Below are 15,038 nucleotides of genomic sequence, written 5' to 3'. Positions count from 1 at the left end.
TCAATTCAATTGATTAGTGTAGGAGTTTATTTTCTCCCACAACCACTATAGGTTTCCTCACTCCTGACTCATTGGATAATCCTGCTAGGAGTTGGTAAACATTTTTAGTTGCCCACTAGTGGGTAACACCCTGAACGTGATTCCATTGATCAATCTTCTATTTATAACATCAAGTAGCAATGATTTGCGACGTCATCTGTTATGTGACGTCATAGTTCATGGCACTGTTTCCCCGATCATCAACAGGAATAAGGTATTCCCAAGAGAAATGAACGTTGTGGAAGAAATAGGCCCCAAAGATCGTGATGGATGATAATCATGTTTATCTAACTCGTTAATTAATTTTCAAATGTAAAAGATACTCGGTAAACCTCGTGTCTTTATACAATTTGAAAATTAACTAACTCGAGTTAGATAAACATGATAACCATCCATCACTCGTTGGGGAACCTCTATTTAATATGTGTCTTATATAACCTGTTATGTGTGCAGAACCATTGGAGTTTTCCGTTTTAAGAGAGATCCTCGTGTTGTCCTTTATTCTGTCTTCCAGTAGCATCAGCTACTTCGATGTCCTCCTTAGCCACTCCTTCTGTGGAAAAAACAAATCCAGTGATCATACATCGGAACGATTTACAACCGTTTTATAATACATAAAAAGATAACGCTGTTCGTAAATGCTACTACAATTTGTAGAGAAGAACACAAATTTAAATCTAAATCAACTTAAAAGCAAATGTTCTTGGAATAACAGAAAACAAATCACTGAATACCAAAGTACACACTTTTTCAGAATCAACCTTTACAGATGAAGAAATAGGGTGCAATCGGAGGCTATCGATTAAATTTTCTTACTCTCTTCATGGCTTTTGTCCATATCATTAAAATGATATTGCTTTGTTCGTTTTATTTTTTTTATTTTTATTTTTAAAACATCTCTTTAAAAACGTGAGAATAATGAAATTCGTTCTTATCTTTCCATAATAAAATATTAATGATCGTTGATTTCGAATGAAAAATATGAATTGCAACGTAAACATCGACTTAATAATTCGATAATTCCAATTACAAAAGGAATTTCACGATCACAAATCTATGTTTCCATTAATTCTGTATATTTCCGATGACTGACTAGAACGTTGACATGTCAGCAAGGTTCCTGCTATGTGCTTTGCCGTAAATTCCCATTGTCTATTTTTAATAACAGTTTTTTGGGCTTGACACTAAAACCTTTTCAAATCCCACATATTCACAGTGTGTCACTCTGTCAATGTTAAAAAAGAATAATTTTGTTGGATTCTAAGATAATCGCTGGAAACAAAAGTGTGAACGGACGGACAGACAGAAGAAAAAACAATGTGATTACTACAGGTCAGTCAACTATCCGATGCTAGACCCTAAGCTGTATTTCCCAGTTAACAGATACACTCCTGCAAAACATTGACCTGTGTCAATTACCTTCCTTAGCCAGCTTTGCTTTCCTGGTTTTCTTCACCTCAGAATATACAGATGATTCTGGGACCTCTTGCTTTGGGATTTTTACGTCTTCCGCATCTAAATTAAGACAATTGTAGTGATAATGTATGTTGTTATTGAACATGATGAGTAAAACCATTTATTTGGAATACTGCCGTTAGTTGCAAGACGGACGTAAGGCAAATCTGGATAGTTCAAATGAATTTAAATAAAATTGAAATCAAAGTAATCAAACTATATCCAAATTGAGTATATTGTAAAAGCTTTTACTCTTGCTGACTTGCAATCAGCTCATCACAGAGGAAATGTAAATTACTTTTTACAAGATATGTCCTTTGTCTGTAAGATCTGCTCGTGGATATCGATAATCCAGCAGTGTAACATTCTGGGATTTAGCCTGAAGGATCCGCTGATTATGATGGTAATGTATATCTGTCAGTATTGTGCAGTAAAGTGTCATCTCAGTTTCTAGTACAATGTGCTTTCAACTTGTTACGGAACTCTTGCTTACCTTTCTCGACCTTTCCCTTCTCTGTCTTCTGTACCTGCGCATACATAGCTAATTCAGGAACGCCTCCCTGGTAGTTGTGTACCTCTGCATTACCATGTGTTTCTGTGACATTTGCCCTTGACTTCGGCGGCTTCTGTACAACAGCATACACATCTCCAGATTGACTTCCGGTACTCGGACCGGGTTGTTGTAGGTAATTTGGACCAGCAGATTCATATAACACATTAAGTTTCATTCCATCTGTAAAAACATATGAAATGAAATAAATGTTGTGCATAATAACGAACCGCATTGATACTTCATCTTTTATCACGTTAATGTCATATATCTGATAAAATTATCACAGAGTACTTCATGTAAGACTTTTTGCCATGACTGTCCTGCTCAAATGCAAATAAGTGTCATGCTGTTGTGGTTTCTATAAATTATAAAACTTGTTACGATGACCTTGAACTTTGGTTCTTCTCATACATTTATGTTGATCACGTTTGATCAAATGAGATTGCTAGAGAGGATAGTACTGCACTGGTTGAAAGTAAATAGTTACAGCAGTATTTACTTGACCTGGGAACTATGGAAAAAACCCGCTAAGAAATGAGAGTGAATCGTGTAGGGACGGTACTGAACATTGTTAACACTATTTGTAGTGTAGCTTACGGGCATCTTTTTCCTGTAGATTGATTCATACAGATATACATGTATTAATTTGGACCGAATATTTGCAATAAACTACAAAACTTCAATAATAAGTGAACAAATGACAACATACATAAGACAAGCCATCAGTTAGTTAACTGTGCCATTCAGAACTAACAGCAACAAATACTGATGAATAATTAACTCGAGTGTTTTGACGGGTCCATGAAATAATTTAGTTGTACGTGAAATGCTGGTATTTTTTTAAAGAGAACTAAAAAGCAATAGAAGTAGTTAAAGATTACTGCACTCACCATTGTCATCATCAGGTCTGAAATAAGCCAAAATAGCAACTTGGATGTCTTCAAAAAATAAGTGACCTTTACCACAATTTACCAAAAGCTCATTGAAAGGGTATAATTGGCCTGATTCTCATGGATAGTCATGGCACAGTTTTCCCCAGTTGTAGAATTAAATGCTCAATTTAGACATAAATGTATCACTCTGTTCAACTATTAAATCCTACTTCTTTTAGTGTAAATGTTGACAAGGTAGCAATGCGTCCATGACAACACTTTTATGTATTTATTTTTCCCATAGAGGATAGGGAAAATGATTAATTACCACTTTATCTAAGTTTAATGAATTATAACTATTACAATAAAAACCGAATGTCTTAGTAAAAGGTATAAATTTGTTCAGTTTTGCATCACCATCCAAACACTGAACTTGATTAAATGTATCCTACCTCATACATATACATGTACTAGATAACTTGATTTAATCTATCCTACCTCATACATATACATGTACTAGATAATTTGATTAAATCTATCCTACCTCATACATATATATACATGTACTAGATAACTTTATTAAATATATCCTATCTCATACATATACATGTACTAGATAAGATAATGCAAATCAAAGGCGATTGATCTTGATTGCAATCATATCACCCTGTCGACCAATACTATTTCCCTCGCACAATCGATTATTGGTATTAGACATTTGTTATAATAAGTTAATATATAATACCTATATATGTTGATATATGTTTTCCCTCGAAAGTTCACAATATTGTTGGCAGCGCACAACATTATTCAACTTCTGTTGTTATAAATAGCTGTTTCCTATCACTTTAAAAACTGATAGTTTATACCAAAAGGTATATACTTACTCCTCTTCTGTGGCTTCTGAAACAAATCAAAGAAATCATGTAACCCTATGATTCTTGCTACAATAGAACCTCATATATATCAACACACTCTCTCGAATGTTTTATTAAACCTGGATAACCCAACTTTAAAAACGAATATGAAGTACTTAATTGTTTTATCGAAGAAACCTTGTCGAATGTATCAGAAATACTTAGACAAATCCCGTTCATTTGAGAATAATTGTGAAGATGGCTGTATATCTATACCAAATGACCTCGATAGAACGCGTACGTACCTGGTCCAGGTTGATGTCGCCTGCGACGCCTGAGGACCGCCACTAAACCTATAATCAGGATTACTCCAGCCACTGTACCTACAGCTCCACCAATGATGGCAGCGTTTCCAGTTGTCGTATTTTCTACAAATCAATTGGTATATTGCAAAATCAATTGGAAAAGTATATTGGAAACACAAATTGGTATATTGGAAACATCAATTGGTATATTGCAAAATCATTTGGTATCAAACATCAATTGGTATATTGCAAAGTCAATTGGTATCTTGCAAAATTATTTGGTATATTGTAAACTCATTTGGTATCAAACATCACTTGGTATATTACAAAATCAATTGGTATATTGCAAAATCAATTGGTATCAAACATCAATTGGTATATTGCAAAATCAATTGGTATATTAAAAAAAATGTTTAATGCAAATTTGATTGGTATATTGCAAATTCAATCTGTATATTGACAAAATAGATTGGTACATTTCAAATTCAATTGTTAAAGTATATTGCAAAATATTGGTATATTGCTAAATCAATTGGTATATTGCAAACATCAATTGATATATCGCAAAATCAATTGGAAAAGTATATTGGAAACACAAATTGGTATATTGGAAACATCAATTGGTATATTGCAAAATCATTTGGTATCAAACATCAATTGGTATATTGCAAAATCCATTGGTATATTGCAAAATCAATTGGTATATTGCAAAATCATTTGGTATCAAACATCAATTGGTATATTGCAAAATCAATTGGTATATTGCAAAATCAATTGGTATATTAAAAAAAATGTTTAATGCAAATTCGATTGGTATATTGCAAATTCAATATGTATATTGACAAAATAGATTGGTACATTTCAAATTAAATTGTTAAAGTATATTGCAAAATATTGGTATATTGCTAAATCAATTGGTATATTGCAAACATCAATTGATATATTGCAAAATCAATTGGTTTATTGAAAAATCAAATAGGATAGTATATTACAAAATCTATTAGTATATTTCAAGATCAATATGTATATTGCAAAATCAATTGATATATTGCAAAATCAATTGGTATATTGCAAAATCAATTCATATATTGCAAATTCAATAGGTATATTGTAAAATATATTGGTATATAGCAAAATCAATAGTATATTGCAAAATCTTATTGTAAAATTGATTGTTTTATTGCAAAACCAATTGGTATAGTTTATTGCAAAATCAATAGGTATATTATAAAATATATTGGTATATAGCAAAATCAATGGGTATATTGCAAAGTCAATTGGTATATTCCAAAGTCAATAGGTATATTGCAAAGTCAATTGGTATATTGCAAAATTAATTGACGTATTGCAAAATTTTGAACGAAACCCTAAGCGAGGGCTATTGTTAGATTCCAATAAGGATCGAACCCGCCTTTATTATTGTTTCAATATGATGCCTCGCATCAATACAAGTACTTAACTTGTTAGCATTTAAAGTGTTCGACTATCTACAATTATCGTTTGTCGTAATTCTCTGTTGCCATTAACCCATAGTAAGACAAGTGGCTATGCCCGAAGTACAGTTTAAAAATTAAAAATAACATCATATTTATAAAAATAAAATCAACTTCGCACCCTCATTTTGTCTCGCCTGCAAATTTTTACACACGTCAAGCTCCCAGCAATTGTATTCATTTAAACCACCAAAACACAAGCTGATCCGTTATAGCCAACTGGAACATCCTATGTGATACATTATTCGGTAACATTAATTTCAAATAAAGAAGCCTTATTATTATATGTGTAAATTTTACCTGATTTCGTCTTAAATGAGCTGGTAACGTGAACACTGGTTCCTTTGACGTTGCTTGCATAAAGGGTAACGTGATATTTTGTTGAGATGTCAAGATTTCTAATGGTGTAGGAAGAAACGCTATGGTTAAGGGTGACATTAGTCTGTATTCCCCCGCTGTTTCGGCAAATTACTGTAAACGTTTGACTATTCCCGTTGTCGTCCATTGGAGTCCACGATATGATGGCGCTGCTGTCCGTGATTTGCGCTATTATCAGATATGTAGGGGAGTCTGGCTTGTCTGCAGTACAAAACAATCTAGTGCAGAATACAGTTTTCAAATAAACATTAAAGATACCAATTACATGGCGCCACATTCCTTTTACCATGACATTATTTGCAGCTAAATTTTTGCTTCATTGAAACGTGTATGAAATGTTGTTGCAGTTTTAAGTTTGTGATAAAACCTCGCTGTAAAAATGGAATACACTGCATTTTGTGAGTGGAAATGTTCAAATTATGATCCTTTTAACGGACCGTGGTGTGGAAATGTTCAAATTATCACCCTTTTAACGGACCGTGGTGTGGAAATGTTCACGTAATGACCATTTTAACGGAACGTGGTGTGGAAATGTTCACGTTATGACCCTTTGTACGGACCGTGGTGTAGAAATGTTCACGTTATGACCCTTTGTACGGACTGTGGTGTGGAAATGTTCACGTTATGACCCCTTGTACGGACTGTGGTGTGGAAATATTCACGTAATGACACCTTGTACGGACTGTGGTGTAAACATATTTCACGTTATGACCATTTTAACGGACTGTGGTGTGGAAATGTTCTCATAATGACCCCTTGTACGGAACGTGGTGTGGAAATGTTCTCGTTATAACTTCTTGTACGGACTGTGGTGTAAAAATGTTCACGTAATGACCCCTTGTACGGATTTTGGTGTAGAAATATTCACGTTAGGACCACTTGTACGGACTGTGGTGTGGAAATGTTCATATTATAACCTCTTGTTCGGACTATTGTGTGGACATGTTCACGTTTTGACCCTTTAAACGGACCGTGGTGAGGAAATGTTCACGTTATGTTCCCTTGTACGGACCGTGGTGTAAACATGTTCACGTTATGACCCTTTTAACGAACCGTGGTGTGGAAATGTTCACGTTATGACCCCTTGTACGGACTGTGGTGTAAACATGTTCACGTTATGACCCCTTGTACGGACTGTGGTGTGGAAATATTCTCGTTATGTCCCCTTGTACGGACTGTGGTGTGGACATGTTCACGTAATGACACCTTGTACGGACTGTGGTGTAGAAATGTTCACGTTATGACCCATTGTACGGACTGTGGTGTAGAAATGTTCACGGTATGACCCCTTGTACGGACTGTGGTGTAACCATGTTCACGTTATGACCCCTTGTACAGACTGTCGTGTAGAAATGTTCACGTTATGACCCATTGTACGGACTGTGGTGTAGAAATGTTCACGTTATAACCCCTTGTACGGAATATGGTATGGAAATGTTCACGTTATGACCCCTCGTACAGACTGTGGTGTAGAAATGTTCACGTTATAACCCCTTGTACGGACCGTGGTGTAGAAATGTTCACGTTATGACCCATTGTACGGACTGTGGTGTAGAAATGTTCACGTTATGACCCCTTGAACGGACTGTGGTGTGGAAATAGTCTCGTTATGTCCCCTTGTACGGACTGTGGTGTGGACATGTTCACGTAATGACTCCTTGTACGGACTGTGGTGTAGAAATGTTCACGGTATGACCCCTTGTACGGATTGTGTTTTTGAAATGTTCACGTTATGACCCCTTGAACAGACTGTGGGGTAGAAATGTTCACGTTATGACCCCTTGTATGGACTGTGGTGTAAACATGTTCACGTTATGCCCCCTTGTACGGACTGTGGTGTAAAAATGTTCACGTTATGACCCCTTGTATGGACTGTGGTGTAAACATGTTCACGTTATAACCCCTTGTACGGACTATGGTATGGAAATGTTCACGTTATGACCCCTTGAACGGACTGTGGTGTGGAAATAGTCTCGTTATGTCCCCTTGTACGGACTGTGGTGTGGACATGTTCACGTCATGACGCCTTGTACGGACTGTGGTGTAGAAATGTTCACGTTATAACCCCTTGTACGGACCGTGGTGTAGAAATGTTCACGTTATGACCCATTGTACGGACTGTGGTGTAGAAATGTTCACGGTATGACCCCTTGTACGGACTGTGGTGCGGAAATGTTCACGTTATGACCCTTTGTACGGACTGTGGTGTAAACATGCTCACGTTATGACCCCTTGTACGGACCGTGGTGTAGAAATGTTCACGTTATAACCCCTTGTACGGAATATGGTATGGAAATGTTCACGTTATGACCCCTCGTACAGACTGTGGTGTAGAAATGTTCACGTTATGCCCCCTTGTATGGACTGTGGTGTAAACATGTTCACGTTATGACCCCTTGTACGGAATATGGTATGGAAATGTTCACGTTATGACCCCTTGTACGGACTGTGGTGCGGAAATGTTCACGTTATGACCCTTTTAACGGAGTGTGGTGTGGAAATGTTCACGTTATGACCCTTTTAACGGACTGTGGTGTGGAAATGTTTTGCTTTGTTTTTAACGTCAAAGTAGCAAACATATCCACACCATCAAAATATTTACTTTTACAGTAGTATCACAAAACTACAGTACTCACCGGATATAGCTATATCAAAGTTGTAATGGTAAGTATACGTATTCAAAACATACAGCATATAACGGCCTTGGTGTTTTGTCTCAAACTTGCTGAAGTGTAACTCTACCCTGTAACCATCAACAGAAACATTCTTGTTGTAGAACGACATTGTCACCGGAACAGACGAGACATTGACAGAAAGTTCACTGTGAGGAGGTAGAGCGGAGTCTAATCGTAAGATGGTCGTGTTGACTGGTTTAGGAAAGCTGACAAAGGTTATGTTAATGTCACGGGAGATGTCCTTCTCTGTTACATATCTCTGTTGTGCTTCGATTGCTCGTGGTCTGCCTAAGTTGTATAAACACACACGTATATTTTTTTAATAAACTTTATTGATAATAAAAAAAATAAAAAATAAATGGTCAGCGAGTAATTGGAGAAAATCATGTTTAATTCGTGTACGTATCCGTATCTTGTTTAGCAACTTAAACAAAAGCTTCTGTTTCAAAATTTTAACGTATGCTTACATATTAGCAGTACAGTTGTGATTTGTTTAGGGGAAAACAATTGAATTATATTGGTTGTTAATGGGAAACACTTTGAGTTAAAAGGAACTCCTCAGAATACAATTAACAGTATTACCCTGCACTGACAGAAATCCCCGGTCATTTCCTTCCCTATTTCCGTTGTTCGCTTTGCATTCATACGTCCCCATGTCCTGATAGGTCACTTTGGGAATGGTCAGTGTACTAACAGACCCTGAACTCGTCACGTTGTCAAATGTGTCCCTAATCACTGTAGATCCGAACGTGTGTTTCCACCTGTATGTGTACTGGTCAGGTTCACCACTAGCTTTACAATTCAGATGAAAGTTTGTTGTATTTTCTGTAGTGTTGGCGAAAACAAGATCCACTTCAGGTCCATCTGAACAGAAATGTCTTAGTCATACAGGGGCAAACGTAACGGGGACCGTAACAAAGTCCTACAAAATTACTCCATTCATTCGCAAGTGTCAACTTGTTTTTGAGAGCGAAATATATTTATAGATAAGTACAATGGCATAAACAGTACAAACTATATAAATAGTAGGTTATCCAACGGTGTAACTTTAAAGTATACCAAGTTTAAATCTGCAAGTGTCTCGGCATTACTTGAGCCCGTAGTTTCTATGTGTTTCAATCGGAAATGCGTTCTGCACAATTTTCAGAAACATAATAAGGAGATTAGGAACAAAAAGAAGAGAGAGAAGAAGAAGACGAGCACGAGACATAGAAAAACACCGCTGGCATCACTTTGGCTCTACCCACACACGTGTCAATCAGTTAGGGTTTCTCCCACTTAAGCCCCTCTGCCCGCTAATATCCTGGCCAAGAAAAGTTGTTTGATACATGTTGAAAGACATTGTTTAATAATTGTTATATAATATTGTTGTTTTACTTTAAATCAGAGGCCACATCGTCCATGCCAGATAACCGACCAGACAATGGAACACTTAGCATGCAACTACTCAGGCAGGTTGTTCTGAGGAAACGTCCGGTTGGTAATTCCATTCACCCCTGTTAAACTCAAATTAGTATCTCTTAGTCTTATATAAACAACCCCATTAGATATTAAATATAAATGACAAGTAAGCTTACATGTTACAGTTATCTCTGTAGTGTTACTAGCAACACTTAGGTGGCCGGTATGACAGTAGACACGTGCCTTGTTCCAAGATCTATTCACATTAGATATATTCATGGAGAAGGATGAACCGTCTCGGGTACAGCTACACCGCCTGTAACACGCCTGACCTGTAGTACCATTCTGACAACTGTTTCCCGCACGCCGTACTGTTCCGATGGCTGTCCTATTCTTGAAATAAAACGCGGCGTGCGTAGAGGTGTCATTGGTCAACGAACACGACAAAATAAGTGATCCTCCCTCTGCGACAGGATGTGTCGTCGTCAACCGCACACGTGTGTCTGAATGACCTGTTATAATACAATACACAATATAAAACAAACGTGCTACCCTATTTATTTAGTTTACAAAAGATCATAAAGATCAGGGGCGGGCTTATAATACGTCCCATGTTAATCAGTATGTAGGCCTACGGAAGGCATTAGTGATGCATTACATTGACATGCATAGATTTCAATCAACAACTGGTAACGATCCTTCAATGTTCATCCTCGATACTCCATGGGTTACGACCCATTTATTTAGTTTACAAAAGATAATAAAGATCTGGGACGGACGCTGCTCCCTCCTGTACCTTATTAAGCGTCGCATGTTAATCAGTAATTAGGCTTACAGAAGGCATTTGTGGTACAATATATCAATATACATGGACTTCAATCAACAATCGGTCACGATTTTTCAATACTAAGACCAAAGGCAGATATGCTGATTTGGAATTGTCTACCATATAAAATTAAAACAAGCTTACTTACTAACCAGTTTTGTATTCATCTTGCACAAAATGCATGCTACAGATCTACAATTTGATGATTGATTAAAAGTGCCTCAAATGCTTATCACCAGTTTTAAATAGTCCAATGCGCATGTTCATATAATTAATTGACGAATTTGATCAGCTCAAATTTCCTTATGCTACAAGAATTGTAGATCATATATTATATAAAATAACCTATGACATGTCGGCAAGTAAGGAACAATCAAAAATGAGATACTGCATAGCGGGAAGTTTTCGCTGCAGTTAAGTTTTCGCCCTTTTCACCCTCTGCAATGAGGGCGAATTAACCATGACAGCGAATATAAGTTAACAGCATACCGTATATGGTAGTATCATGTGAATGGCGAAATTAGCACGGGGTAAATATAGATTTAATGGAGGAGGGGCGAATATTTGACTGGGCGAACGTTTTCCAGTAACCAGTACCTAATTACCATTTCATTGTTACAACTGGTAATATATTTTCGACATGAAGTTCTTCAAACCAAATTGTGCTTTAAAGCGAGATCACCATTTTAAAATTGATGTTGACATCGATTCGTTAAAAATATCGAAATGTAACATTATTGCAGACAAATTCGCCATGTACCCAAATTTGCCAGCCTGTGACGAAAATGCCATATGACGTGATAATACATAAAATGTGACGTAAATAACGTCACCCTAGTCTTCAACACAGTTGAAGCCTTCAAAGATTTTGACAAGAAGAGGTAAAAGAAGGGGAAAGTTATTTTATTAATCAAAACAGTTCGAAAATATCTTGTAATTCAACGGACATCTCGTCAACTAAACTCAATAATCTGAGGCCTGTTGGTTGTGATTTAGTATAAATACATCACATAGAAATTGAAAATACCCATATCTCAATGCTTATTGCAGTTTCATTGTCGAATGAGTCGTCAATGCCAGTAAATTGTTTTTTCTACAAGTGTACTTTGGTACATACCATGTATACTGATGATCCAATGCTTATGGAAATGACTCTCGGAAAGATTTGAGATTCAGCCATCTTACAACACTTTATTTGAATACCATCTAGAAATTTTCTAGATTGATATTTGAAAAGAATTTGTTGTCGGCCTGAAAGTACGAGTACGTGTACTGCTGTGCAATCGCTGATGATTACTTTAAGAGACCGACAGTTACCAAATCTGATTTTAACATGAAAAACAAGTACATTTACAACACCTGGGGCAGTCTAGCCCAACAATGAATTTGTCAGATGTGTTTCCCGTTGATGTGCAAAGCGATCGGAGATACTACATGTATGTGACAAATTGTCCAAAAGTCAGGGGGGGGGAGGGTGCTTTAGACGACCGTTGAAAGCCCTAGCAAGACCCTCCCATCCGCATCCGATGAAAAAATATGTTTGTGCACCGATTAGGAAGTTTATATTTGTTAAGAACTGATCTTTTTATCGCGATGCATGAAAATTGATCTCATATCAGCCGGTCCCAGCCAACTTACTCAAACAACTGTTTGAGTAAGATGGCTGGGACCGGCTGAGATGCTAAGGCTTTCAACGGTCGTCTAAAGCTCCCTGAAAGTTACTGAAATGCCTATAAATAAACATTGTTGTAAACACGCCTGAATGACGTCACGCAGCAATGTGTAACGTCATCAGACATTCCGTGGATTTGCTTAAAGGTGCAGGCAGTTTCGCCACATTTAAACATTTCACTTATTTGCAAGTACTGTAAGTGTTCAAATATAACATTTTGTATATTTATGTTACACCAATCGTACTGATACGAACAGCTCCAAATGTGTTCGTGAAACAATGTTAAACATTGAAATAAATGGCTTTTCTTAGTTGTGATTTTTAATTTTCGGTCACTTGAGGAAACTGATCTGCCTGCACCTTTAAGCAAATCCACGGAAGGTCTGATGACGTCAAACATGTTGCTGCGTGACGTCATTCAGGCGTGTTTACAGCAATATTTATTTATAGGCATTTCAGTCAAATCTTCTTCTGTACTGGTGCTCATTGGCATTTTGATACGTGTGTATTTGGACAAATTATTAACTGAAACCCTTACTAATGTGACGAATTTGCCTGCACTTACGTTATCTAAACTATTTTGATTTTTTTTCACATTTAGGAATTGGTATATTTTTGGGGTGCCGAATTACTGGCGATTAACGTTACATTTGGAGTTCGAGATCGCTAGGACGTAATGAAGAGATTCCTAATATTTATATTTATACAATGCGATTATTGTTTATAAAATATTACCTAAATTAACACAGATATCTCAAAAAGTTGTTAAGATATCGCCATAAGTGTATGCAATATTTCGTTTAAGTGTTCAAAGTTGATTTCCCATATATATCTCCTGTTGTTATAGGTACCACAGTTTTATAAATTTACCAACGTATGACATTGCCACTATATAACCCTTCCACATTCAGGTGGCATTCATACAGGCTATAAATGTGGTGAGCCGATTGTTGACGCCACCATTATTGTTACATCATAATTATCACGTTAAATACCACCGACCCTCCCTGGACAGATGGCTGTTCTGTTTATTCAACAAACATATACAGTATACGATGAATCCATTATTTGAACTTAATGCTGAATAAAAAATAAATGTGATTGAATTTTCAATCAGATAAACAGACTTCGAACATTTGTCATAAAAGTATTGAACTGCACCATGTATGCCGACTTGACAAAAGCAAATCCAACATGAAGCACTCGCGCGCTTGATAGAATTTGCATTTTTCCAGATGGCAACTTGGCATTCATATTGAAACAAAACTGAATGCAAATAAATGCTTAAATGTGTAGGATCTTAGATGAGTTTCCATTTCTCGTCTCGAATTTTTCATTTTATTGAATTGAAAAATATTAAACTAGTTTCATTCATTTCATATGAAATGAAAACAAGTGTAAGCTCCCTTTTATCACATAATCAAGATTTGTGGCATATATTCGCGTAAAACGACAGTTTTCACTCAAACTTGAAATGTAAAAAGCCGCCATTGTGATTCCGGTGCGTAAGTATGTCACGTCATATACTTGTCCTAGGCATGACTGATAATATTACTTATATAAATACGAATACATTGTAGATACATTCGTTAAAATATTGTCAGTTGTAGCAGCACTCAATGGCAACTACAAATTCAGAGGGAGACATGCGTGCTCTATTCATTTCAATTGATCACACTTGATAAAAAAAAACACGCTTACCCATACACAGACAAGGCAGAATCGTGGCAACAAACAAAATCACCTCCATCCTATGGATAATCATGAGCAAGCATGAACACAAAACAATATTTTCATCCTCAGTTATGTTTGTTCCTATCACCTCATCACCTTACAGAACATGAAAACATTCTATGACGTTGACAACAATACAATATAGCGGAGGTGCGCTAATTTTCCGAAACTGTGTGACGTCACCAACATTAGATGATGTTGGAGACAATCAAGGCTTATGCAAATTCCAGTCTGTTACTTTTGTTTAACTGACCATACGTAAATAAGTTTGGAAAATGAAGTTAACATCCGCGATGCGGCGATACCTGGAGTTGAGAACGAGTAAATATATCATAGGTCATTCAGCAATAACAAAAATATCACTAAACAGCATGTACACAAGTGCCTCTTAAATGTTATTATCAACATCCTGTTTCTCAAGAAGGATCGCTCAATGTTTCATTTAAATCATTACTTTCTTGTCACTGTACTTTTGAACGGACTTTGTGTTTCCTTGAGATAAAAATATGTTTTATGTATATATATTTGACGTTAAACACTTGCAAATATAAAACCCTACAGTACTGATAAATCCCCACCTCATCTCATTACGAATACAATCGTGATCGTCTTCGGAAATATTTTCTTTTTTTTTGAGGCGCAAGGCTGCAAAATCAGCCCCTCGGTTTACTTTGGTCTCTTTTCATTCGGCATTTTGTTTTATTTCGTTTTATTTGGTGGTGGTAAGGTTGGGTTGATTTGTTTTTTTTGTTTTTTTGTTTTTATATGGTTGATTCTT

General features: G+C 36.4%; 1 protein-coding gene across 2 annotated transcripts; it reads right to left on the bottom strand.

Moving 5' to 3' along the window:
• Positions 1-380: 380 nt before the first annotated feature.
• On the bottom strand, positions 381-14,606 carry LOC110459568. 2 transcript variants are annotated; one of them, XM_021511937.1, is made up of 11 exons: positions 14,228-14,606; positions 10,205-10,540; positions 9,210-9,491; positions 8,589-8,915; positions 5,875-6,153; positions 4,082-4,204; positions 3,807-3,822; positions 2,938-2,954; positions 1,988-2,227; positions 1,459-1,554; positions 381-592 (listed from the first exon to the last, which is right to left on the bottom strand). In XM_021511937.1, the coding sequence occupies exons 1-11, from the start codon at positions 14,289-14,291 to the stop codon at positions 513-515; spliced, it is 1,860 nt and encodes a 619-aa protein (XP_021367612.1). In that variant the 5' UTR covers positions 14,292-14,606; the 3' UTR covers positions 381-512. The 2 variants fall into 2 exon arrangements, with proteins under 2 accessions (XP_021367612.1, XP_021367683.1); XM_021512008.1 differs by having other exon boundaries at positions 381-589.
• Between the last annotated feature and the right edge of the window lie 432 nt (positions 14,607-15,038).

Source organism: Mizuhopecten yessoensis, unplaced genomic scaffold (genome assembly GCF_002113885.1).
Source record: "Mizuhopecten yessoensis strain PY_sf001 unplaced genomic scaffold, ASM211388v2 scaffold197, whole genome shotgun sequence".
Taxonomy (NCBI): domain Eukaryota; kingdom Metazoa; phylum Mollusca; class Bivalvia; order Pectinida; family Pectinidae; genus Mizuhopecten; species Mizuhopecten yessoensis.
Note: the sequence above shows the minus strand (reverse complement) of the source record. Positions and strands in the feature narration are given on the sequence as shown.

Excerpts from the sequence above, each read along its gene's own strand:
- LOC110459568 (XM_021511937.1), bottom strand. The coding sequence starts at position 14,291 with ATGATTATCCATAGGATGGAGGTGATTTTGTTTGTTGCCACGATTCTG. Across the intron at positions 6,154-8,588 it reads CTTTGATATAGCTATATCCG|ACAAGCCAGACTCCCCTACA; the intron begins GTGAGTACTGTA and ends TTTGTACTGCAG. Across the intron at positions 4,205-5,874 it reads CTCATTTAAGACGAAATCAG|AAAATACGACAACTGGAAAC; the intron begins GTAAAATTTACA and ends ATTGATTTGTAG.